The 25,608-nt window shown below is 33.5% G+C and overlaps 1 protein-coding gene across 1 annotated transcript; it reads right to left on the bottom strand.

Moving 5' to 3' along the window:
* Window positions 1–10,274: 10,274 nt before the first annotated feature.
* On the bottom strand, window positions 10,275–24,027 carry LOC133181482 (serine incorporator 5-like). The gene is made up of 11 exons (XM_061315973.1): window positions 23,860–24,027; window positions 20,623–20,801; window positions 20,089–20,165; window positions 19,270–19,363; window positions 18,476–18,519; window positions 17,282–17,455; window positions 16,974–17,069; window positions 16,170–16,401; window positions 15,889–15,989; window positions 12,563–12,701; window positions 10,275–10,555 (listed from the first exon to the last, which is right to left on the bottom strand). Exons 1-11 carry the CDS (start codon window positions 24,025–24,027, stop codon window positions 10,348–10,350), a joined length of 1,512 nt encoding a protein of 503 aa, XP_061171957.1. The 3' UTR covers window positions 10,275–10,347.
* Between the last annotated feature and the right edge of the window lie 1,581 nt (window positions 24,028–25,608).

The following is a 25,608-nucleotide window of genomic DNA, read 5'->3' as shown; positions in this document are numbered from 1 at the left end:
TTTAAATTTTAGGTTATATTTTTCAAAAAGAGAATTTTTCAAATCACTGAATAAGTATATAAAATATATAATTAGCTATCAAGTACATGTACAACAAGTATATTTAGAACAACATAAAAATGAAGTATCCAGAAGTACACTTATTCAACCAGTATTGCACAATATCACCATCAAACATAATGCATGAGCAACATGTTTACGTATAATATACAAGTCCATGTACACAGTTAGGTACCTGGTACTCTCCAGGTAATACTTAGAAATCATTTACACCTAGCTGGTTCACGGCTCCAACTTTAAGTACAGCACCAAAAAAAAGTAGACAAAAGATGACAGAAATTTTAAAAACATGTTTATAACTATAAAAGGAGTCCACAAAGGTCATGAATAATTCAAAAGCTTACTACAGTGATCACAAGCCAAGAAAATGTCAATTAAGCATCTGAGACTCATACAGTAAAACAAGCTTATATAGTGAAGCACCAGGGATGAACAATTTTGCTTTGTTGAATGTAATTCTTTATATCCATTAAAAAGGGAGTAAAAATAACTTCTCTGTAGTGTGAATTTATTATTTATAAGCATGTTGGCTATAAACATGTTTTACTACACTTTTTAATTGACAGAGTCTATCAAAATCATGTTGTTACAGGTTACAGGGGTAAATTTGTGACATGTCAGATGAATAATAAAATTTAGTTATAATTAAAATGTAGCAGGACAAAGGCATGCATTGTTATGTATGAATATAAAAGTGACTTATACCCTTTACAAAATTCTTTAAAATATGTGTTCAGTAATCAACAGAAAAATAGATGTGTTTATACACGTTTAGACACACATATATTTAGCAAATAAATACTGACTTCATGGTTATGCATTATTGTTTTTAATATCTAAAAACTAAATCATGTGTTCTAAAATTAATAAACAAATGAAGAAGTAGCAATATACATGCATGAATACTGAAATCTACATTAGCTTTTAGTACACTATATATATATTATCTATTAGTTACTGCTATGTTAATATTCTAATGAAAATGCTAAATCAGTAAAAAAAAAAAAAATACAAAGACAAAAACACTAATATTGGATGGATAAACCGACAAATTATCTTTGTAAACAGGGGAAAAAAGTGTAAATCATTGGTACAGATCAACGAAAAAGTGTATATCAAAGTATATAAATTTTTAACACAAACACACAAATTAATAATGCCATATGTATTATCTATTTTCATTATATTAAAGTTTGTTCAAACATATTTTATACATGTATTATGTATTCAACTGGTATGGACTTTTTTTTCAACTTCAACAAAAATAATATTAACAAAAATAATTTATTAAATACATCAATATCTGGAATTTTATAATTATAAGACAATCAACTTAATCTAAAGGCATTATATTCATTTGCAACCTGAAAATATACCCTTTCCTACTCCATTCATACCCCATACATCTTTAATACGTGGATTCAAAAATATCTAAGCTTTTTTTTTTATCAGCATTTCCTTGCTTACACATTTGATTTGGTGTGACGTTTTTATCAAGACTTTATCTACTTTACAAATGGATTCACATATATTCAAAGGAATCCTAACTTACAGTGATCCAGTTGTTTTATGTTACTAAAAATATTTTAGTTCACATCTAATTCAATCTGCCTTTCAGCCTGCTTCCCATTTAATTTTACAGTGAATGTACATTTTCATTTAAACAGATAACTTTTTGTTCTTAATATACATTGTTTATTTATACAGAAAAATGTGCTTTTTATGTTTAAACTTTATAAAACAAAACACTTTAAAGGAAGGACTGAAAATGAGAAGATCAACTTATTTTTACATATACAGCCATTTTACTTCCTTATAAAATCCTATAAACTATCTGTTGGTACATGTATTTCAACTAACAACAGATGTACAAAATAATAAAGTAATGGGTAAAGATTCTTTGTTATATACAGTTGAATTTCAGTGTCTTGAGCATCAATTTCTCGAATACAATGTATATTAATAATGGACTTAATAGAACATGAATGCCCCCCCTCCCCCCCCCCCCTTCCCCATGTACATTAGTAATGTACAAAAAATAGCTATATAGTTTAATAACTCTTACCAATATTTGTCAGAGAATGCATTTTGATAAAAATTTCTTTAACAATTTCTCTTTTAAGTGAGCTAAATGGAAATTGTGATGGTTGGAAACTGAGGACAGACAGTCAGGGATGGATGAAAAACAGACATGAAAAACATTATATGTCCCAGAAATATTCATGGCAGAGCATCAAAATGTGATGAAATAGTCCCCCTTATTTCTCAAAAAGCAAACTCATATAGTTACCCCTTTATATCCACCAATGCAATAAAATGTTCAAAGTAATATCATAAAAAGGCATAATTGAAACAGAAGTGATAATGATCTCTCAGTGAAGACAAACATGTATAAATGAAGTGGGTATTGTGTAAAAATTACATGATTGGTAATAAATCAATCTAATCAATACTAAAATTTCCAATCCACTACCGCTTCTTGAACTTAATAATAACATCCCATACGGGAACATTTTCAACTAAAACTGTCCAAAATGGACAAATACCCCGCAAGGTTTTTCAGAGAAGGTGCCAAGTCACTAATACTAGTATTTGATGAATCTAAGAGGTGTTCACAATTTGTTTAAACATTTAGAGTGAAAATTTACTGGTAATTGCTCATTTTATTTTTTTAATGAATGAAACTAAGGCGCAGCCTGATAAAACATCAATACTAATAATAACATTGTTTTTCATAACATTGAAAAAATACAAAATTTTTCAAGTATATCTCTATTGGAAAGTATGGATGAGCTATTTATCAATTTTTCTACAGTTACTTTAGGTCAAGATCATGACACACCCTCTGGTCATAAGCAGTCTTTGTGTGAAGTGGAAACTCCCAACATCCCAACATTATTCTCCGTAAGAAAGATACGGACTGGACACAAATTATGAACTTTTTCTGAAAGTGAACTTGAACTTGCACAAATGACCTTTGGTCAAGGTCAAGACACACCCTCAGGTCATAAGCAATCTTTGTGTAAAATAGGAACTCACCAAGTTTATCCAAAAAAAGATATGGACCGTACATGAATTATGAATTTTTTCTTTCAGTGACCTTGAACTTGCCCAACGACCTTGGGTCAAGGTTGAGACACACCATCAGGTCGTTAGCAAACTTTGTGTAAAATGAGAACTCACCAAGTTTATCCATAAGAAAGATATGGACCGGACATGAATTATGAACTTTCTTCAGTGACCTTGAACTTGCCCAACTGACCTTGGGTCAAGGTAATGACACACCCTCAAGTCATGAACAATCTTTGTGTGAAGTAGTAAGTTCTAATGTTCCTCCGTAAAAAAGATATGGACCGGACATGTTTGCACAGACGGAGAGACAGACAGACAAGGTGATTCCTATATATCCCCAAACTTTGTTTCTGGGGAGTATGATTATAAATAAACATAAAAATTTTGGCCAATCAGATTCAAGCTTCTGTATATGCTTCTGAAAATAGTTCCAAGGCTACATCTTTACAGCAGTCTGTCTTACCTTGATTTTATTTAATTGTGCATGTGGTATTAAATTGAATGTATAGTCCACCATTCTTTCCTTAATAATGCAAATGAAAACACACAAACTATACAAGATACCCTGCTCCTCAGTCACAATCATACCAAGCATACAAAGCATGGCCTTTGGCATAGATTTGTTTACTACCAAACTCCTTGGGCTCTTAGGATTTGTTGTTGAAAAAGAAACACATCCAAACTACAAGCCAAGATTTGGACAGCGATAATTTCATTGGCTAATGGAAAGGTCGCTTTGACATGACCCCAAATGGGATTTTATTAGATATCTGAGGTGTGGTAGTAGATTTGTAACATTAGATTTGATAATAAATATGCACTGATTATAGGCAAATAATTCAATTTTGATCTGTTTCTGTTTCCTAAAAAATATATACTATACTTCTTGGTATAGCAATATACATGCACATGTTTAAACAGTGTGAGAAGAATCAGCAATAAGTATATAATTTCATTATGCAGTTAATTTTTCTACATTATACTTAATCTGTAACATAAACCAATGAGAAAATCAGCAGTTCTACTTGTGTACTAACATGTATATAATACTTGATAAAATAATACAAAGTTTTATAAATGAAAACAAACAGAAAATCAAAACCAAATACATGTACTCCCAACTAAACATTCCTTAAAATGTGTTATGACAACTCAATAACTTCATTATTTTCACTCATCTAATACACTGACTGATCTTAGATGAAGAAAATGGCTTTCTACAATTGACCATAAAATTTGACAAGTTTAGTAATTCAATTTTGATGGACAAGTTTGTTACAGGAATTTTTCATCTCTGCTTTAACCGAATATGTGCTTTTTATTGCACACCCTGCATCATCCCGACCCCCGTTATCACTTCCTCACTAGAATATCTGCATAGTTTTCAGGCTGAACACTCAGCCTCACTCTGATTCAATAGCAGAGGAAAAAATGTCAATAAATGACCAATGATCTATTATTAGAATCTGTAATGCAAACTAACTCTCTATGAGCTATGTTTTTGCAGTTATTGCAACAGTATCATCAACCACTTTAAACTTTTTTCACAGTGTGTTTTTTATATTAATCAAGACATTTTAAATTAAACCAGAATATCCTCTCATACCTACACTCCACGTTAAGTATTCAAAGTAAAAGTATATTGCATTTTGATATGATTTAAATCTGTATTGCATGTCATAACAACACTTGGTTGACCAATGTCATACCTAATCCAAAGGCTTTTGATCTTATAGTTTAAAATGTTGTCCTGTTTTGTAATGGCATATTATGCCATGTATTATTCTTTATAAATCATCAATATAAAGGCAATGCTTCCTAATTTAAATAAATTTTGTGAATTAAAATATTGTGAAAATTGTAGATACTGTAGAATCATTTTACGAGGGCGTTCAATAAGTAATGTGTAAAATCATTTATTTTTCCATAGTTGAAAAGTTCTGTTGCACTACTTCTATGATCAATGAAAACTGTATGCTTTTTCCTACTGTCTTCTCAAAGAAATTCTCTTTTAAAGTAAGCATAGTCACCACATTGAGCTGAAATCTGCATAAAAATTGTGTCTACAAAGATGAAAATGAGCACTTATATGAAAACTGTGCTTCATAACAAAAACTGCCAAATGAACCCATATGAAAGATATGGTTTTGATATGTGGAAAAATTAGTCTTTCAAGCTGTAGAGTTTTCACCAAAAAATATCGATGTTGAGTGTAACATGATATCTAAAAATCTCAGGTTTACAGTCAAAGACACTGCTTAGACATTAGTATTTCATCACCACAACAGTTTAAAGAGTTCTCTGACAAAGGAAATGAATCTATCAAGAGGCCCAAGGGCCTTAACGGTCACCTGAGTATAATACAACAATTTAGAGAATCCATAGAGTATAAAATGAACTGAAAAGTGAAGCTTTGTTGCCCAAAAGCAAGAAAAATAGGGTGATCAGGTTCAACAAAATAATTAGTCTAGTGTTCATTAACAGTTCATAAATTAGGTTCTAATCTGTTCCCCATTTATCACTATCACCATACAGTATATTAACAAACTATCAATGCTTCTGTACTATTTTAATTCCTTGTTGAAATCTCTTACATTGGACTCTCTTGGTCTTTGATGAACATTGAATAAGACAAGTTATTTTTGTCTCATTTTTATTTATCTATTACTTACAAGTCTACCTGATCATTAAAACTATGAAAGTACTTTTTGTATTATACAATAAAAAATCTTGCAAAATTCTCTTATTCTATTAACCTTTCAAGTACATTATTTACAGTGACTAATTATCAAAAGTAAATGGCAAAGGGGAATAACTCCCCTCAGTAGAATACAAATTAATAGAGCCCTGGCCAGGACCAGAACACTTGACAAAATGGCCCAGATGTTCAAAAATATTTATTAAAACTTTTACTCTTTTTGCCTCTGATATGCCCAGGTGCAGAGAAGATTTTCAAAGAAATAATGCAGTTTTTACTACAGATTCACTACATTATCAATAGAGCCCCCCAGCCCCCCCCCCCCTCCCCCCCCACCTCCCATCCCCACTGAGAAACACCAGAGTCTCTCACCCTGGGACCAAAAGTCTATTCATCATACATGTAAGTAATCACTTTGTTTATCTGATTAACACTAAGGAGCAGACAGGATTATTTAACAGAATTAATGCATTTTCACTACATTATCAAGAGCCCCACCCTTACACCAGCACATCTGACCCAGGGGTCATGCAATTCACTACTCTGGAAGAAGTAATCATGCTCATCATAACTAGACACTTAGCTTCTTTGCTTTTTAACCAGAAGCAGAAAAGAATATTTTCAGAGAAATTTTGATTTTTCACTATCTAATCAATCGAGCCCCCCCCCCCCCCCTTTTCACCAGAACCCTTGACCCTGGGGCCATGAAATTCACAATTTTGGAAGGGGCATACTTGCGTATCATAACAATGTACTAATAGTTTGTTTAAATAATACCCAGGCGCAGAGAAGAAGATTTTTAAAGAAATAATTCACCTTCACTATAGGATATATATGGCCCCGCCCTAGCACCAGAACCCCTGTACCTGGGGCCATGAATTTCATAATTTTGGAAGAAGCATCCTTGCTTATCATAACAATGTACTTAATTTGTTTAAATAATACCCAGGAGTAGAGAAGATTTTTAAAGCATTAATGCGTTTTCACTTTATATTGAATAGAGCCCCACCCTAACACCAGAACCCCTGATCCAGGGTCCATGAAATTCACAATTTTGGAAGAGGCATCCTTGCTTATCATAACAATGTATTTAATTTGTTTAAATAATACCCAGGAGTAGAGAAGATTTTTAAAGCATTAATGCATTTTCACTATATGATTTATATAGCCCAGCCCTAGCACCAGAACTCTTGACCCTGGGGCTATGAATTTCACAATTTTGGTAGAGTCACCCTTGCTTATCATAACTATGTATTCAATTTGTTTCAATAATACCCAGGAGTAGAGAAGAAGATTTTCAAAGAAATAATGCACTTTCACTATATGATTTATATAGCCCCGCCCTAACACCAGAACCCCTGCCCCTGGGGCTATGAATTTCACAATTTTGGTAGAGTCACTCTTGCTTATCATAACTATGTATTCAATTTGTTTAAATGATACCCAGGAGTAGAGAAGAAGATTTTCAAAGAAATAATGCACTTTCACTATATGACCTATATAGCCCTGCCCTAGCACCAGAACCCCTGACCCTGGGGCCATGAATTTCACAATTTTGGTAGAGTCACTCTTGTTTATCATAACTATGTATTCAATTTGTTTCAATAATACCCAGGAGTAGAGAAGAAGATTTTCAAAGAAATAATGCACTTTCACTACATGATTTATATAGCCCCGCCCTAACACCAGAACCCCTGACCCTGGGGCCATGAATTTCACAATTTTGGTAAAGTCACTCTTGCTTATCATAAATATGTATTCAATTTTGTTCAATAATACCCAGGGGTAGAGAAGAAGATTTTCAAAGAAATAATGCACTTTCACTATATGATCTATATAGCCCCGCCCTAGCACCAGAACCCCTGACCCTGGGGCCATGAATTTCACAATTTTGGTAGAGGGCTCAATGCTTATTACAATCATGTCAACAGTTTGACTGCTTGATGTCCAGGAGTAAAGAAGAAGATTTTTAAAGATTGCATTAATTTTGGTGGTTTTAGCCCCACCCCTCAGGCCCCAGGGGGGCAGGGACCATGAAATTCACAATTTTTGTCCCCCTTCACCCATAGATGCTATATGCCAAAATTGGCTGAAATTGGTTGAGCAGTTTCAGAGAAGAAGCTGAAAATGTTTAAATGTTAACGCACGACGCACGACAACGGACAAAAACGGATAGCAATAGGTCACCTGAGTGACTCAGGTGACCTAAAAATATTAAATATTTTTTTCTGATGGGTGCCTTATTTCCTTGCAGATACTTAAGAGAAAACATGCCTTAAATGTGCCAATTAATGGTCAATCAAAAAATAGACATTTTACCAAAAAAGGTATCATAGACTTGGGTGATGAATGAGGAAACCTGGATACACTTTTTATAACCCAAAAGTAATATCCACTTTTATGAAAAAAAAAATATTTTACAATACATAAAATACACTTTTAATTTTTATTAAAAGTGGGATCAGAAAGAAAGCTGTCATTCTATTATTGCAAAGAGAAGCTAGGTCTCGAAACATGTCTTATACAGGTTTTCTTTTTACTGAAGAGCTTCATTCCAGATAGAAGCTCTGAAATTTAGAAGATATCACTTTATCAAGAGATAAGGTCTAGTAATATAATTATATACTACACCCAAAGGAAGGACCATCAATGGTAGCTTTATGCTAACTTTGCAATAGGGAAAGTTAAGCAGGCTTTCTGTAAGAGAAGTCTAAATTATCTCTGAGTAATTTACTTTTACCTGACTACGCTGCTGCAAATAAGCATAGAGAAATAAAGGAAATCATAAAGAAAGGAACACTTACAGAGCTTAGCCACCCCCCATATTCGCTAGATCTCAGTCATTGAGATTTTTTTTTTTTTACAAAAATGCAAGAAAAGAATCAAAGGAAGACTTTACATTTGAGCTTCCCTCAAGACAAGGATGCTGAGGTGTTTTGGTCATGGCCATGGGTACAAAGACTTAAGACGTGTGTAGAGGTCAACAGGGAATATTTTGTGGGATTAAAAATATCTAAAAACTGCTCCTCATGCTTTTCTTGTTTTTAGATGACCTTTTGCATTACTTACTGAACAACCACTTTAATTTTTAGGGGTTCATGTTTTGTGGGCAACCAGATTAACTGTTCATGGGCACATAATTTTGGATGTACAAATAAATCATTAAACAGATATTTGACAAAGATAAGATTTGTGAGAATGAAAATTCACAAACATTGATGATTTTTCAATATTACATAAAAATATTTACACAAAGGAAACATCAACTATAGACCCATCACTTGTGAGGTCTTAATTTATTCTAATATTTCTAATTATTAAATACAAAAAGGTTTTGCAATGAAATTCCTGGGAAATTGACATTATCTGTTCTTCATGTTTATTAAAATATTCATAAAAAGTAACAAATTGAATATAAAATAAATTCCCATATAAGGTTATGTATTTACATGTAATATATGATGTATTTTAGTACATTTAAAAAATGATAAAATCTATATGAAGCATAAAATAATAAACTTCACAACCAGTGTTCTTAACTTTAAATCTCTTCTAGAGGGTTGAAATGTATAACTAAGTGACAAAAATCACATGATGTTTCCAGAAGTAATCAAAATAAACAACAAAAATAAACAAATGAAAACAAGTGGAGAAAACAAACACATAACAAATGTGTTTTACAAGATGTTCTTACATGTTAGTAATTGTACTTAACAGGAATTGGTAAAAATATTACAGGTTCACATCAAATTCTATCTTAACAAGATAAAAACAAAGAAACATATCAAGAAGTAAAAAAAAACTCTCAAGAATTGGTCCTCCAAAATGGGGAAATAAAATGACAGAACATACAAGTACCACGGTATAGAGAAATACATATGAAACATACAACCCTAAATATCAATCACATATACACGGATACATGTTTTGTACATTTGAAAAGCAGTTAATAATTCTATACATGGATGAATCATTATGAATCATTATGTACACAATGAAAAAATGAGTTACTTTTTTCTGACTAGCAATTTCCTCTAACTGAACAAACCAATAAAAGCACCATACATTCCATTTCATATCAATCATGAACATTATTTCATTAAAACTCTCGTTTTAATTTACAATGTACTTTTAGTTCTGTACATTGAAGGTACATGTATATCAAAATCTGTAACCCTTGAATTCTATATCTTGAAAAAATCAACAAACGTGTAGCATTACACCTTATAATTACAACATTAAACCAAATTCAATGTATTTTTTTTTAGGTGTAATTAAAAACTTTATAAAAAATGGCACACCAGTAAGCAATTCTTGCTGTAACAAAAATATTTTTCAAAGAACAATTATTAAAATCTGTTTTCAAAAAGAAAAAAGTACCTCCTGTTTAGATCAAAATCTATATAACAATATTTTGAAAAAATACGGAAAAAAATTTCTCTGTCAGACATATATCAGTATGTTTTGTTGTATTTACACATATTTACATATCCTGTACATTTCCACTGACCTCTACCCTATATGGTGGTTTCCCTCCTCATTGCATCACCTTCCCCGTCCACTTGAATCTCTTCATTTCTACGAAAAGCTAGATCTCGCCCAGGACAAAACTTTGGCCTGAACAGTGTCAGTATGTATATAACAACACAAGCCCAACTAGAGCCCATTTTGACCCATACTGCTGCCCAATTCAGTCCAAATGTGTTCAAATCTGATTCCTCTGGTCTGAAACAAAGCTTTACTTTAATACTAGAATTCCTCTTTTGCAGTAAAGACAAACAAAACAAAAAACAACTGTGAAATTTCCCTTCAGAGAATCAGACATATATTTTTTTAACAAGCTTTGTCTTTATTCATAACAAGAAGTCTGTGAGCCAATGCTCACTAATAATATCCCCGCTCTGATGTGAATACACAAGTTCAATTATGGACAAACACAGTGATAATCAGGAAATTGACATTGGATTAGTAAAAAATGAATCCCAACATATGGCATGCCTAAACAAACATTGTGTTAAGATTTCAAGCACCTGCAATGAGTAGTTGCTGAGAAAACTACGACCAAAATTTATTATGTATGGTACGGACAGACCCACGGATAAACAGGAAATTTACATCAGATTCGTACAAAAATGAATCCCACCATATGGCATGCCTAAACAAAGAGTGTGTTAAAATTTCAAGCATCTGCAATGAGTAGTTGCTGAGAAAACTGCGACCAAAGTTTGTTATGTATGGTAAGGACAGAAGCACGGATAAACAGGAAGTTGACATCGAATTCGTACAAAAATGAATCCCACCATATGGCATGCCTAAACAAAGAGTGTGTTAAAATTTCAAGCATCTGCAATGAGTAGTTGCTGAGAAAACTGCGACCAAAGTTTGTTATGTATGGTAAGGACAGAAGCACGGATAAACAGGAAGTTGACATCGAATTCGTACAAAAATGAATCCCACCATATGGCATGCCTAAACAAAGATTGTGCTAAAATTTCTAGCATCTGCCATGAGTAGTTGCTGAGAAAACTACGACCAAAATTTGTTATGTATGGTACGGACAGACGTACGGATAAACAGGAAGTTGACATCGAATTCATACAAAAATGAATCCCACCATATGGCATGCCTAAACAAAGAGTGTGTTAAAATTTCAAGCATCTGCAATGAGTAGATGCTGAGAAAACTGCGACCAAAGTTTGTTATGTATGGTACGGACAGACATACAGATAAACAGGAAGTTGACATCAGATTCGTACAAAAATGAATCCCACCATATGGCATGCCTAAACAAAGATTGTGCTAAAATTTCAAGCTTCTGCAATGAGTAGTTGCTGAGAAAACTGCGACCAAAATTTGTTATGTATGGTACGGACAGACACACGGATAAACAGGAAGTTGACATCCAATTCGTACAAAAATGAATCCCACCATATGGCATGCCTAAACAAAGATTGTGCTAAAATTTCAAGCCTCTGCAATGAGTAGTTGCTGAGAAAACTGCGACCAAAATTTGTTATGTATGGTACGGACAGACACACGGATAAACAGGAAGTTGACATCCAATTTGTACAAAAATGAATCCCACCATATGGCATGCCTAAACAAAGATTGTGCTAAAATTTCAAGCTTCTGCAATGAGTAGTTGCTGAGAAAACTGCGACCAAAATTTGTTACGGACAGACAGACAGACGGACAGACAGACAGACACACAAGGGTAAAACAGTATACCCCCCTCTCCTTCGGAGCGGGGGTATAATAATATCATATTAAAAAAATTTTTTTTAAACTCTTTTAATACATATATTTAGTTAGATTTATTCCTCTTTTGGGAAACTGTATTTCGTATAAAGAGGATGGTCAGAGAAGCATACATGTACCTCTGCCATTTTTTTCTGGTCAAAATATTTTCACAATACTTCCATGTTACTTGCCAACGTTTCCAGATATGGTTACATAAAATTTTCTCACAAGCTGAAAGTCTCCCACCCCCTTCCAAAGAGAGAGAGAGAGAGAGAGAGAAATCTCTGTCTCAACCTATTCACTGTATCTCCAAAAATCTAATGATTTGTTGCCAGTCAGAAGACCTGCTTCAGATAAATTTTCTAAAAAATTGGCTTATTTTTTTTTTAAAAAGCAAAAAATGTACACCTGTAGATAAAAAAAACATGGCAACAGAATTCTTTAAAATTTAATTACATGAAAATATTGTTTCTCTGTAATGAAATTACTTACCTGTACCAATTGGTGAGCTGCATCATAACATATAAACTCGCCAAGCAGAATACAAAATGGAAGAAAGCATAATTATATGTTGTAGCCTCAGCTTCATTATAATTCACCCTCTGTCCCCCTTTCTCTGAATGGTTTGTTTCTGAAAAAAGAAAAGTCTCAGGTTTGAATAATAGGCTTCCTTCAAGTTCTATTCAGATTTATAACAAAACTGAATATGGTTTTTTATGCAGTTAGAGTCATCTGCCCTTAGTTCTGAAATCTACTATGCATTACAGGGCTCGAAATAATTAATGACCCGCTGGTCTGGGGCCAGTAAATTTTTAATCTGGGCTGATACATTGCAGAGGGCATGTGCCCTTTGGGTCAGCATTTTTTAATGCATAAAATTCATTCACAGTCGGGCTAGTTAACTTGACAGGGTTGTGTGTCCCAACTTCTGCTGTTTCTTGTTTTGTTAATTAAGTTGTACTTCTAAGTATCATAATATATATAACAAAAAATTATTACTATTATTATCATGGTTTTGGGCCAGTTTTTTTTTTAAATCTACTGGCCCAGTGGGACAGTGAAAGTACTAACCTGACCAGTAAAAATTGAAGGTGATAGCCAGTGACCAGTAAACAAAAATAATTATTTCTAGCCCTGCATTACTTAATTTGTAATCAATTCGACATTCTTAACATCTTATTAGACCAAACTAAATAAATTGAACACTTTAATTGCATGTACATGTATTTTCCTGATTGACGTAAGCACCATTGATCTCTTTTCTTGTCTTGCAACATTTTTTTTTGAGGATAAATGGCTGGTACCCTTGTTTTGAAATTGAAATAGAAAAACTCATTATTTAAACCTTTATAATTTTTTTGTCACCCAAAAAAATTTTCAGAAGTGTATAGAAGGCCCTGAAGATGATTCTGTGTATAAGTTGTACTCTTTTTTTTTAAAACCATATCAATATAAAAAAAAAAGTTAACAAGCTGACATACCCCACACTAGGGATGGGTATGACCAAAATTTTGTATCACTATATATCATGATTTTTTCCAAAAATATTAGGATAATATCATCATATTTTTACACACAATTTTTGCTATGATTTCAAATGAGTTTCCTTAATTTTCTGACAAATATATTGTGAAACTATAACTTCACTTTTTTTTCATTTTTATTGAATATACCGGTATGTAGGACTCTTAAGTACGGTGGGACTCTAAAGTCTGATGGACAAGCCAAAGTCTGATTGTGCGTACATAATAGTACTACTACACTGAACTGAGATGCCGTGCCAAGGTCCGATGGTTTCAAATAAATACACATATTAAACATTTGATCACGGAAGTGAAATGGTTCATTATTCACAGTACGCCAAAATTTAAATTGTACTACTAGTCCTAATTTTTGAGTAGGTGCAAAGCAAACCCTAATCACTTGGATGGCTGCAAGACTAACCCTTATTGCTCAAAAAGTATGCACACCCATATATTTTGGGTGCATAGGAGTGAGACTAACCATAAGACTAATGAGTCTTCCTAAAAATCTTTGGTGGGTGCCAGACTAACCATATTCTAATAATATGTGAGGACTAACCCTAAAACTTTCGATTTGGTGTGAAGCTATCCCATAATACGTCCAATAGTGCAAGGACTTACCCTTGTCAGTCGAGTGGTGTGCAGGGACTAACCCTAATATCTGAGGTGGCTGAAGCATTAAGCAAAATCATTCACATTTTATGGAAGGACTAATTCTTAATCATTGGCTTTTATCGGTGTATAGTATTGACATTGGATTTTCACTGATTGTTTCTCTGCGCCATCAGCCTTTGGCGTGTCAGACCATCGCACTTTAGCACAGTGTGTCTCATAGGAAACGAGCCATCAGATCAGACTTTGGCATCTTTACTGACACCAAATCATCAGGTTTGGCACAGACTATTGGACTTTGGCAAGACCATCAGACTTTGTTGTGACCATCGGACTTTGGAGTCATATATGTATATAAGCTTGTAAGCAAGTTTTGATGCCAAGATACCGTTGTTTTATTGTTTTACATTCTTTACAATTCTGGTAATTGTTATTCTAAAGTTTGAAAAAAACAATTATTTCTGGAGTTTATAACATACTAAATAAAGGTATTTTAATTTCTGTATCACGATATGCATTGCACAATAAACCAGAAGTCTCTGATGAGACTGTAGTGCTACTGGTTTTTATTATATACCCAACTGTTCGTCACTCAGTTTTACTGTTGAATTCACGAAATCACGTGACGATGTGATCCGACATTCCGGATCACCACACTGTGGTTTTCTGAATCCATATCACCCCTCTCTGAAACTGATGACGTAGTACACAGATAAATGACGTTTTTATTCTCGCGCATCAAAATGTTCCTTGACAAAATGGTTTGTTTAATGGATTTAAGTTCTGTTATTGATCCAAAAAGTTTCCTTTTATTATATTTTGCTAGTTGTAAAGGGGTATATAATAAATTTATCATTATAACAGTAACTTGATCCGAAGAGCCGTATCACGTCTCGTTGACAGGCGCGGATCATCAGATCAAACTCGACGCTTCGCGTCTCGTTTGATCTGATGATCCGCGCCTGTCAACTTGACATGATACGGCTCTTCGGATCAAGTTACTGTTATAATAATATATATGTATTTATAACAAAGGAAGAGAAAAGTTGCACTTGCACTTGAAACTACGCAACAGCAATAAATAGAATAATGGTCCTTGGTTTAGTCTTTTTGTGGCAAGATTTACTGCATTCAGACTAAACCTGTTAGAGAATTAGCCTTTTGAAAGAATTTCACAGAAAATTCTACCTTTATTGATTCCTTTAAATAAAATATGAAAATCTGATTCCTTAGCTAGAATGGTGCGCAGATTTAGAGAAATCAGACCAGAAGTGTATCAGGATTAGTATTCTTAATTACCATGGGCATTGGCTACACACTTGTTGAAACTAAAATTCATTATGTATCTTGATGCAGTGAATTTGTGAAAGAAGTTTTACGGAAACCACACCAAAAAAAAAAACACTGGAGGAATAGCTTATTGAAAGACTACAGACACTGGAAATATAACCACCAAGAAGCCAGTAATCAATTTAGCAATTCTTTAAAAATGCAAATTTCCTTTAGAACTTTTATCACATACATGAACCAGTAAAAATAGCCCATATTTGAACATCATTCCTTCTGGAACTTTTTCCTAAATATTTGAGAATTCTGATGAATATATCTGTTAAGATATCCCCCAAAATTAAATGTGATTCTCGAGCCTTTAAATCTGGTTCCTCTGACAATGAATTTTCTTACTTCCTGTTACTCTACAGCAGCAGCAGCACTCATAGCGCTCTGACACGGCCGCTCTAGTTCTCCGCACCCCAAGACGGTGGGACGCAATGGATGTTTGTAAACTACAAAGAAAAAAAACAACAACATTAATTACCCTTTCTTTAAAACACAGAGATGGAGAAAATCAATAGGAATATGAAATAATTTTCAAATGTAAATACAATCCTTTATTTTCTGTTAAGCTAACTTAATTATGTAACATCAGGAGTTTCTTTAAGTTTCTGAAGGTTTGAGGAATTTACCTTGAGTAGATGGCCACAACCAACATAATTAACAGGCCAGCATAAGCCGATATCATTTCCATGTGGTCAAATGTAGGCATAGGCCTACACTGAGTACCGTTAGTAATGGAGAGACTGTGGATGTTACGCATATCATCTAGACCATCCATGTTAATTGGCATGTCCTTGACGGACTTTTTTTTGTCCACTTGTTTTGAATAAAACACTTTGACAGTATTTTCCAACTCCACAACTAAAATATTAAAGTAATTCTGTTACAATATATATATTATTAGGGTTGTCAAATCAATCAGTTTTAGTAAAAGGTTACTTGCCTACCTTTCTGATCCAGTACTCAGTCAATATTCAAGGAAAAAATCAAAATTTAAACCTATCCATTTTCACGATGTATATCATTCTCTTTGATTGAACATAATTTTTATAGCCTATATTATTGAATTAATTTGAACTGTGATGTCAAATAATGAAGTGTCCCTTACTATAAACAAAATACTGACTGACAGAGGTTGCTAATTACTTTAACTGTTGTCAAAACAAGGTAGGATCTTAGATCCAAGCAATGTTTTTTCCAAGTACTCAAATACTGATTTCAGTATTCAATACTCACACCTTTCGACAAGTATACTCGAGTAACAGCTTACTGGTTGATAACCCTAATTATTATTAAATTGGACTTCTGATGATTTAATAAAAGAGAGTGCAAACTAGTTTACATATGAAGTGCTTAATTTGGAAGCTTTAAAGAGAAGATAGGATTTAAATGTTCTTGTGAATATTGGAGTTTACTCAAAAAAAGAATCTTACTGTCTTCAGGTGGCTCGCTGGACAAAGCAGTCCAGGTGAGGTACATCACGTAGAATGTAATGACGGAGGCCTGCAGAATCCCAGTGTTTGGGTTGACTGAAAAATATTTTTACTCGAATGTTTACAATTTGTTAATGTTTTCATATAGTATGTACTCCACATATATTGGTTAAACTATGCAGATAATTTCATGTCCATTCATAATATGTAAATATTGATTTAAAAATCCTCAATCTCCCATCATTTAAATGGTTTTCTTTACTCTATTACTTTGTTGATATAAAATTTGTACTACTCAGTGCACTTACACCTTGCCACACCAGGTACAATGGTTATTGCAGATAAAATAATACAGAGAGATGTGTTGACTCCTATGAATATCTTATTATGAAGGCACCCTTCCCAGGTGGTATAATTCCAAAACAGCAAAAAAGCAGCAGCAACGCTGGCCAAATAGAAAATGACGGCAAACAGCAAAGTACCTGAAGAAAATCATAAAATTCAGTATTCAAAGATTGTAATGAGAAAGTTACAGGTGTGTCTGGGTGTACTTACATATATACATTTAATGACCAGACAACTTACATGTGTATACCGGTATTTAATGATACATGGTAACAACTTCTCCTTCTATGCAAAAAATCAAAAGTACTGAAAAGCACTATTAAAACAACTGGACGGTATAGTCTCTATTACACACATAATTATCTTTCCTTGATTCAGAAATCACAAAATGGAGGTCATAATCTTTTCCCCAATAAGGAACCCCTTATTGTTCGATACAATACACAAAAATTTCTCAAAAACATTATTGCCTTTCTTTAATTCTCTAATGTGAATTATATTTCCAAACAGCTTCTTTAATATCGCTCTGGAGACATCAGAGTATTGTGCTACATTGTATTATTATATTATGCATTGTACTTATCTAACAATGACTTGTGAAAAACTTTTATAAATACCAGCAGGCCTACAAGTGGGGGTTACATGTGTCCACACATGTGAAACTTTATGAAAAGAGGAATCAACTGCCCCCCCCCCCCCCCCCCCCCCCAAAAAAACCCCCCAAAACACTGCTGCTATAATAAGGGCTTTAATTAAATAAACATTAAGATGATCTGACCAGATTGTAAGGTAGTGTAGAATCATATTGTGAAATCACTCATTCTTGTGGGGGTTTATTTCTCCTTGTTATACCCAAGAATTCATACCCTCCACAAAATGTTAAAATTTCATACTGCAGATAATGTTTATCTTTAAACCATGAAATTAAATCCCATCGAACCTGTAATTTTTCCTCTAACCATGAAAATTGGACCCCTCGAAAATAAGAGATTTTACAGTACAATAGATACATGTAAACCCAAGGAATTTATAATAGCATAATTTTATGAGAGACCACTCACATAAATATCATTCACTTAACATTGAAAATGGATTTGATGCTGGCTGTATCAAAATATAATATTGCTCTGCATTTATTCTCAGCCCAATATACATACCACAACGTCCACAGGTACTTTTATGACCGGATTTTGTTCCAACCCTACAAAAAAATTTATACTGGTAAATTTTGGAGATTGATATTAAAATTCAAATCACAGGTTGACCAATCCTAAGATATTTTAAATCTATACAATATATGCACGTAAATGTATTCTTTTCCCAGGAATTCCCAGGAATTAAATTTTTCATTATCCAGAATGAACAAGATTTTCTTTAAAAGTTGCAGATTATATATGTACAATAAAAGGATAAAATGAGAATATATTCACTTTATCTAAGATATTGCTTGTACATATAACTACATATTTACATTTCCAATAAATTTCCCCTATGATTCTTTATAAAATAGAATACAGTTTATTTTCTCATGAACTACCATGAATGGGCATGAATATCTCCATTGTTACGTCATAATACCTTACTTGACGTCAAAACTATAGTGCAAAATGTTTTGCTTAAAAATGAACAGTTGAATGGCGTTATTTGTGGCAAATCATCAGAAAAATAATGTAAATATAAGAAATGAATTAAATTTTTGAAAATTCATGAGGTACATGAACTACAACGCGTCATGCCGGCAATTTTATAATGAAGCGCTAACGCGCTTCATGAAATATGCCGGTGGAAGCGTCGTAGTTCATGTCCTCATGAATCTTCAAAAATTAAATTCATTTCTTAAAAAAATACTGTATGAATGATCCATAAGAAATAAAAAAAAAAAACTTTTTAAGATAGTTCACAAACGATTCATAATCTGTAAATGTACAAATACATCCAACTACAAACCTACCATTTAGCATGCCAAGAATGACAGAAATCCACCAGTAATATCAGCTGGAAAATGATGAAAATAACACCTCCAACCATCCCCACATACATCCAATCTTCAATATAAGGAAGAGAACGCATTTATAAGATCGATAAGGTCAACGTACACTGAATTATGGTGAAAATAACAAAATTAATCTACGTTTATGACTTTGTGTCATCACTAGCTGCATGGACTATCACGATCTTTCCTTACCACCCCTTATGGGGGGAGGGGGTCCCAAACCCCCTAAATCTGCCACTGATTAATACCGGTATATTTCTCTTTTACATCTCACATTATTTCCATTCAAGTTCACTACTTAGGGTACAAGATTCTAGGAGATGCCAAACTACATTTCTTACATGAATGATTTTTTGCATTATTTGTTTTTTTTTCTATAAAAAAACACTAACCTAGGAATATCCATTCCTAAAACAATACTATCTATGAACAATTCATGCTTACAAAACTTTGAAAAAGTGCGCTCAAGATGCAAATTATCTGGTGCTGTCCATTCTAACAACAATGCCATGTGGGAAAGTAGAAGTCACACTTTAAGCAGGAGAAATTGCCTCAATTTGTTCATTTTGTGAGAGAAAAAAGTGTCTTTGGCCTATCACCCACCATTAGTTCTTTCTCTCACAGAATGGAGTTTTAATACTTTCCCTTTTTACATAGAAAAGGGCTAACCTACTGATCCATCCCCCAAATTAAGTGTTAGGTAAGGGGAAACAAAGATTTTATTTTATTATTGTGTTAGTATGCTAGCACTTGAGTACTGTGAGTTACTGTACTTACAAAGTCTGTATGTGTGAGGCATAAAGAATGAAGCAACAAGGCAACCGATGAAAAACAGGATCTTCCAAAACCAGTACCTGATCAAAACAAGAGATCTGAGTATCACAAAGCATTTTATTTCTTAGGGCCACCTATTCTTTTTTCTGCATATCAATTTGATAAATTGTAGCCCATATTTACATGGAAAGATTTTTTTAAATACATATTTCTAAGTAAAACATCTGTATTCCTTTTGTCTTCTATTTTACGATGGTGATCCTGGAATAACATTGATGAAATACATGTAATCTCAAATCAGAGCTACATGAGTAAACTTGCAAAGAAAACAGGTACTTCTGCAAGTGTATTGCATTCTCAGTATTGTAAGTAAAATGTGTCATTTTAAACCAACCCTATCATTGAATGAATTCTAAATAATGAAACCTTCCGTAAATTTCAAGTTTACCTACATTAAATATTACACCTAATTGGACGATAAAGATCTATCTTCATCAAAACTGTTTATGAGCATATAGTGTGAAAGGGAAGTCTTACCCATTGTGTATACCTCCACGGCAGTAGGAACTAGAGTCGACACAAATGGTGAGTAGACACAAAACAAAATGGAAGGCCACCATTCCCAAACACAAGCGATACACAGCTTTATACCCTGTAAGTTTACTGCAGTTCTCCCCCGCCATTAATTGAACACATGTTTCATTGAAGCCTGGCACCTACAACCATATTCATTACTTAAAATACATTACTGACAAGGATTTAAAAGAAAGTCATATACGTTGTTAAGACAAAGATTAATATTTGTTTAAATTACATGTATCAACACCAGATGGATACATGATTACTAGGGATGAAAGAGTTTAACATTTAGCGTACCAGTAGTACTTAGTCAATATTAGGAGTGTGCCGTTTATATTACAGAAACAAAACACACACACATATGTTATCTAATTCAATAATTAAATTCTTTGTCAGCTGCTATTTTGTTAGTCTTGAGAAGTTTGTGATTTATCATATACTGCATTAGACACCATGTCAGGAACATCTCTACCACACCTTATAATTCTATTTTTCTTTGTTACCCTGTTTGTCACAGCTTGTTCTTTGGGGACCTGTATTAAATGTATTCTTAATTACATGTATTTGTCAAAGAGTCATCTCTATTTTTAAAAAAAGAGGCCCAAGCCACAATGCTCAGCTGAGTAACTATGGCCCTTCTTGTTTCTTCATCAGCAGTTGAACATTCCATTACATTCATATGTAAAAATTTGATCCCCTATTGTGTCCCCATCCAACCCCAAAGGGTCAAGATCTGAAAAAAAAATTGAATCTACACTACCTCAGGATGCTTCCATAAAATATGAATAATCCTGCATTTGCTGTTATCGAGAAGAAGATTTTGAAAGAATTTTCCAATAGATTCCTATGTAAAACTTTGATCACTTATTGTACTTGGCCCCACATTATCCCTGGGGGTCATGATTTTAACAAACTTCAATCTACACTAGCTGAGGATGCTTCCATATTAATATGACTAATAATGTCACTGCTGTCCTATGTATTCCTATGTAAAACTTTGATCCCCCATTGTTGCCCCACTCTATCCCCAGGGGACATGATTTAAAGATAATTGAATCTTAACTATCTAATGAAGGTTTCACCTAAGTTTCATCTTTTTTGGCCCCGTGGTTCTTGATAAGATTTTTAAACAAGAGGCCCATGGGCCTTGAATCGCTCTTCTGATAAACTGTACAACCTATCACTTCTATTTGAAGCCTCGAAGTATCCTGTATATTTAGATAAACCCTTGAAATTCCAATTCACACTCTGAGAACTCAAGATGATTCTAAGCCAATTAGTACCTGAGAGTTGGTCATGGTGACCTACTTATAACTTGTCATTCTCTGAGGACCCATCAACTAAATTTGATGATTCTAAGCCAATTAATACCTAAAATATTTTTTAAAATTATAACCATAAAATTTTATAAGTAGGTCAAAGTGACCTACTTTTCAATTTCAATTTCAATCACGGTAACCTACTTTTCAGTTGACCTTTTTTGAGGACCCAAGATGCATCAACTTACAAAGTTTTATGATCATAGGACTTAAAATGTCCAAATTATGCCTCTAAAACGCTTTGAAATCGAATGCCTGCAAAGTTCAAAAAGTAGGTCACTGTGACCTACTTTTTAATAAATATGTTTTATGGCCCCAAGATGCATCATCTTACAAGATTTAATGATTCTAAGCCTCCCCATATTCGAATTAATGACCTTAATTGTTTTAAAAAAGATTAGCCATAAAATTCAAAAAGTAGGTCAAGGTGACCTACTTTTTAGTTGACGTACTTTGAGGACCCAAGATGCATCAACTGACAAAGTTTGATGATCATAGGCCTTAAATTGTTCAAAATATGCCTCTAAATCATTTTGAAAAAGAATGGCCGCAAAATTTAAAAAGTAGGTCACCGTGACCTACTTTTGAGTCAACATGATATGAGGTCCTTAGATGCACCAACTGACAAGATTTGATGATCCTAGTCCTTATAGTAAGCAAAATATCAACATTTTAATAAAATGTAATTTTTGGTCAACTTTGAAGTGACCTTGAGACCACGACCTTTGCCCCAGGGTAAATCCCCGTGCAAATTTTAATCTACAACATATCCTCATCCTTTTGTGTAAGTTTGGTGATAATCTGCCCAGTGGTTCTTGAGAAGAAGATTTCTTAGCAACCAGTACTTTTGTTTCTATTTTCCTAATTATCTCCCCTTGTTAAAGGTTCACAACCCCAATTTTAGTATAAAAGGGAGCCCTTGGGCCAAGGATACCCTGTGACAAATTTGACAATAATTGGCCAAGGGGTTCTTGAGTTATGGCCCATATTCTAAAAAGTTTACGCACACCGCACAAATGACCATAGCATTAGCTCTTTGAGCCTTTGGCTCAGAAGAGCTAAAAATATGCCACCAAATTTTCACTCATTTTTAATTATCTCCCCTTGATAGAGGACATGAGGACAAGAGGAAGAGGAGAAGAAACTGGAATCCCCTTCACCCAAGGATGCTTTGTGGCAAGTTTGGTTGAAATTGGTGTAGTGGTTCTGGAGAAAAAATTGAAAATGTGAAAAGTTTACAGACAGATGGAGGGACAGACCGACGACAGACAAAATGTGCACTGCAGTCTAATGCAGCTGTCTGTAATCTGCATTTTGATTGGCTAATGCACTGTCTGATGTTTGAGGTAGCTAAATGAGCATTTATAAGCATTAATGAGAGTGAAAGCTTTCAAATGTAATTTTATAATAGAATGATGCAAAATTCATCATCAAGCATAAACATTTTGTGACTTATTTCATGCAAAAATGAAGCAAAACTCAACAAAATAAGATGTGAACATCAACAAAATGAATAAATTGCATTAGAATGGTAATAACTATGTTCTCATTTGTTATTTGTGACCTTTATATCAATGCTGATTTAACGATTGTTAACCAATGCCGATTTAATGATCTCAAACATCCATTTTACAGGCTCCATGCCTGATGCACTTATGCCTTGCCAGTAAAACTGAGTTTGTTGTCATTTAATCAGCATTAAAAATTACAAATAGCAAATGAGAAGATAGTTATTCCTTAAGTTCAGCTTTTGCAAATATTTTTTTTCACAGATACCGATTCCTGTCAACATTTTCATGCAAAAACTGAAAAATAATACTCATACTGGAAAAAAAGGAAAAGCAAATTGCACCAATGATATGTTTACAATACTTACATTATCAATGAATGCTTGCTCCAGCTGTGGAGACAACATGAGTGATGCGACAACAAATCCAATAACAAGGAATAAAGTGTACATAAAACGTGTCCCTGTTGATTCATTGATCTGTGGGAGACATCGACAGCAAAGACCACAAGACGCTGGTCCACACCAACACCTCATCTGCAAGTGATAATATAAAAATAAATACATTCCATGGCATTTCTTTTACCTTATCATTTAATTATCACACACAAAATGCAAATAAATGCAAAATTTTAAAATTTCTGTAATTACCATGAGGTACTATAAGTACTTTTTTAATTATCTTATCTTGGAAGTTTATGTATAATTTCATATTTCATCAAATATTCTTAGAGTAATATTGCAAAATTAAACAAAAGTTACTAATAATTATCAAACTGAATTCGGGACCATACAATCAATAGTTTGAACTTGCTTTCAAGTTAACATTAAAGTTAACTAGGTAATATTCAGATATCCTCAAAACAAATTGCAATACTTAATCTGGGAAACCAACTTCAAAATAAGCTTACTTGGAATATTAAAAGTGCAAATATTTTTAATAATTTTTTGTCAATAAATAAAGGTATTGTTCCTGATATATTTGATAATATTAATTAAAACTAGTGCTAATTGTAACGGGAACCGTTACAGATGTTCCCCAAACGGCTCCCCAATTCCTTATGATGCCCCATTCCCTACAAGCTTCAATAAATTAGACAATACTTTTGTAGTATAGATGGACACTTTATTTATAAGGGTATTTCATTGGAAAACTACTCCGATATAGCCATATGGGTATTAGCCAATCAAATTTCAGCGCATGTGCTTGATTCTACATTTTTCACATTAATTTTCTTATAGTGTCTCACAATACATACATTTGTGTTAAATATTAAAGATTTTCATTGAAAAATAAGAGAGATGTAACCCTTTAAGTATTAGCCAATCAGAATTCAGCATACGCGCATGCATGGCCTTGCATTCAATTTTGATAGTATCATAATGTAGGAGCTCTATGTGCCTATCCATGTCGTAAATTCCATCATGTTTTGTTGAAAACCAAATGATTTATAGACATTTAAAGTCTCAGCCAATCAGATTGCAGCACACCTGCATGCGCGTGGTTTCAAGAGATTTCCTATGTAACATGTTGTAGCACCTTATAATATATACTTATGTTTTAAATTTCAAAGTATTTCGTCAAAAAACAAGGAAATTATTGAGATTTTTGTATCAGCCAATCAGAGGAGAGCGCACGTGCATGCGCGTGAGTTCACGCTAATTTGACCATATCAACTTGTCTAGACTACTAATATATCTTTATATTTTGAGTTTCAAAGCAATTGATCAAGAAATATAAAAGTTACTGCTTTATCAAGTATATCAGTCATTTCACTCAATGCACGCGCGCGCACGTGCATGCATGTGCGCGCAAAATGACCTTCGTTCCGCACACCTACACAACATGCCTATTAACCCTAAAAAGGTTTCATGTCAATCGGATGAGTGGTTCTATGAGAACACTCCCGGACAAAAAAGTACCGGAGAAGAAAGTAGAAAAAAAGAATAATAATAATAATAATAATAATAATAATAAGAAACAGAGTAAAAACAATATGTTCCCAAACTTCGTTTGGGGAACATAATTATATAAAATCCTGACTCTTGCGATATATTGTCAGACTTGCCTATTCTGTTAGTATATCATGGTAACCAAGAACATTGTATTTTTGATCT

The sequence above is a fragment of the Saccostrea echinata genome, unplaced genomic scaffold, assembly GCF_033153115.1.
Source record: "Saccostrea echinata isolate AGI-Se365-2 ecotype Australia unplaced genomic scaffold, CSIRO_AGI_Sech_v1 ptg000009l, whole genome shotgun sequence".
NCBI classification, from domain to species: Eukaryota; Metazoa; Mollusca; class Bivalvia; order Ostreida; family Ostreidae; genus Saccostrea; species Saccostrea echinata.
This window is presented reverse-complemented; position numbering and strand designations above follow the sequence as displayed.

Coding starts and splice junctions, on each gene's coding strand:
- LOC133181482 (XM_061315973.1), bottom strand. CDS start 24,027: ATGAGGTGTTGGTGTGGACCAGCGTCTTGTGGTCTTTGCTGTCGATGT. Junction 20,802..23,859: donor AGCAAGCATTCATTGATAAT/GTAAGTATTGTA, acceptor ATATGGTTGTAG/GTGCCAGGCTTCAATGAAAC. Junction 20,166..20,622: donor CGTGGAGGTATACACAATGG/GTAAGACTTCCC, acceptor TGTTTTGATCAG/GTACTGGTTTTGGAAGATCC.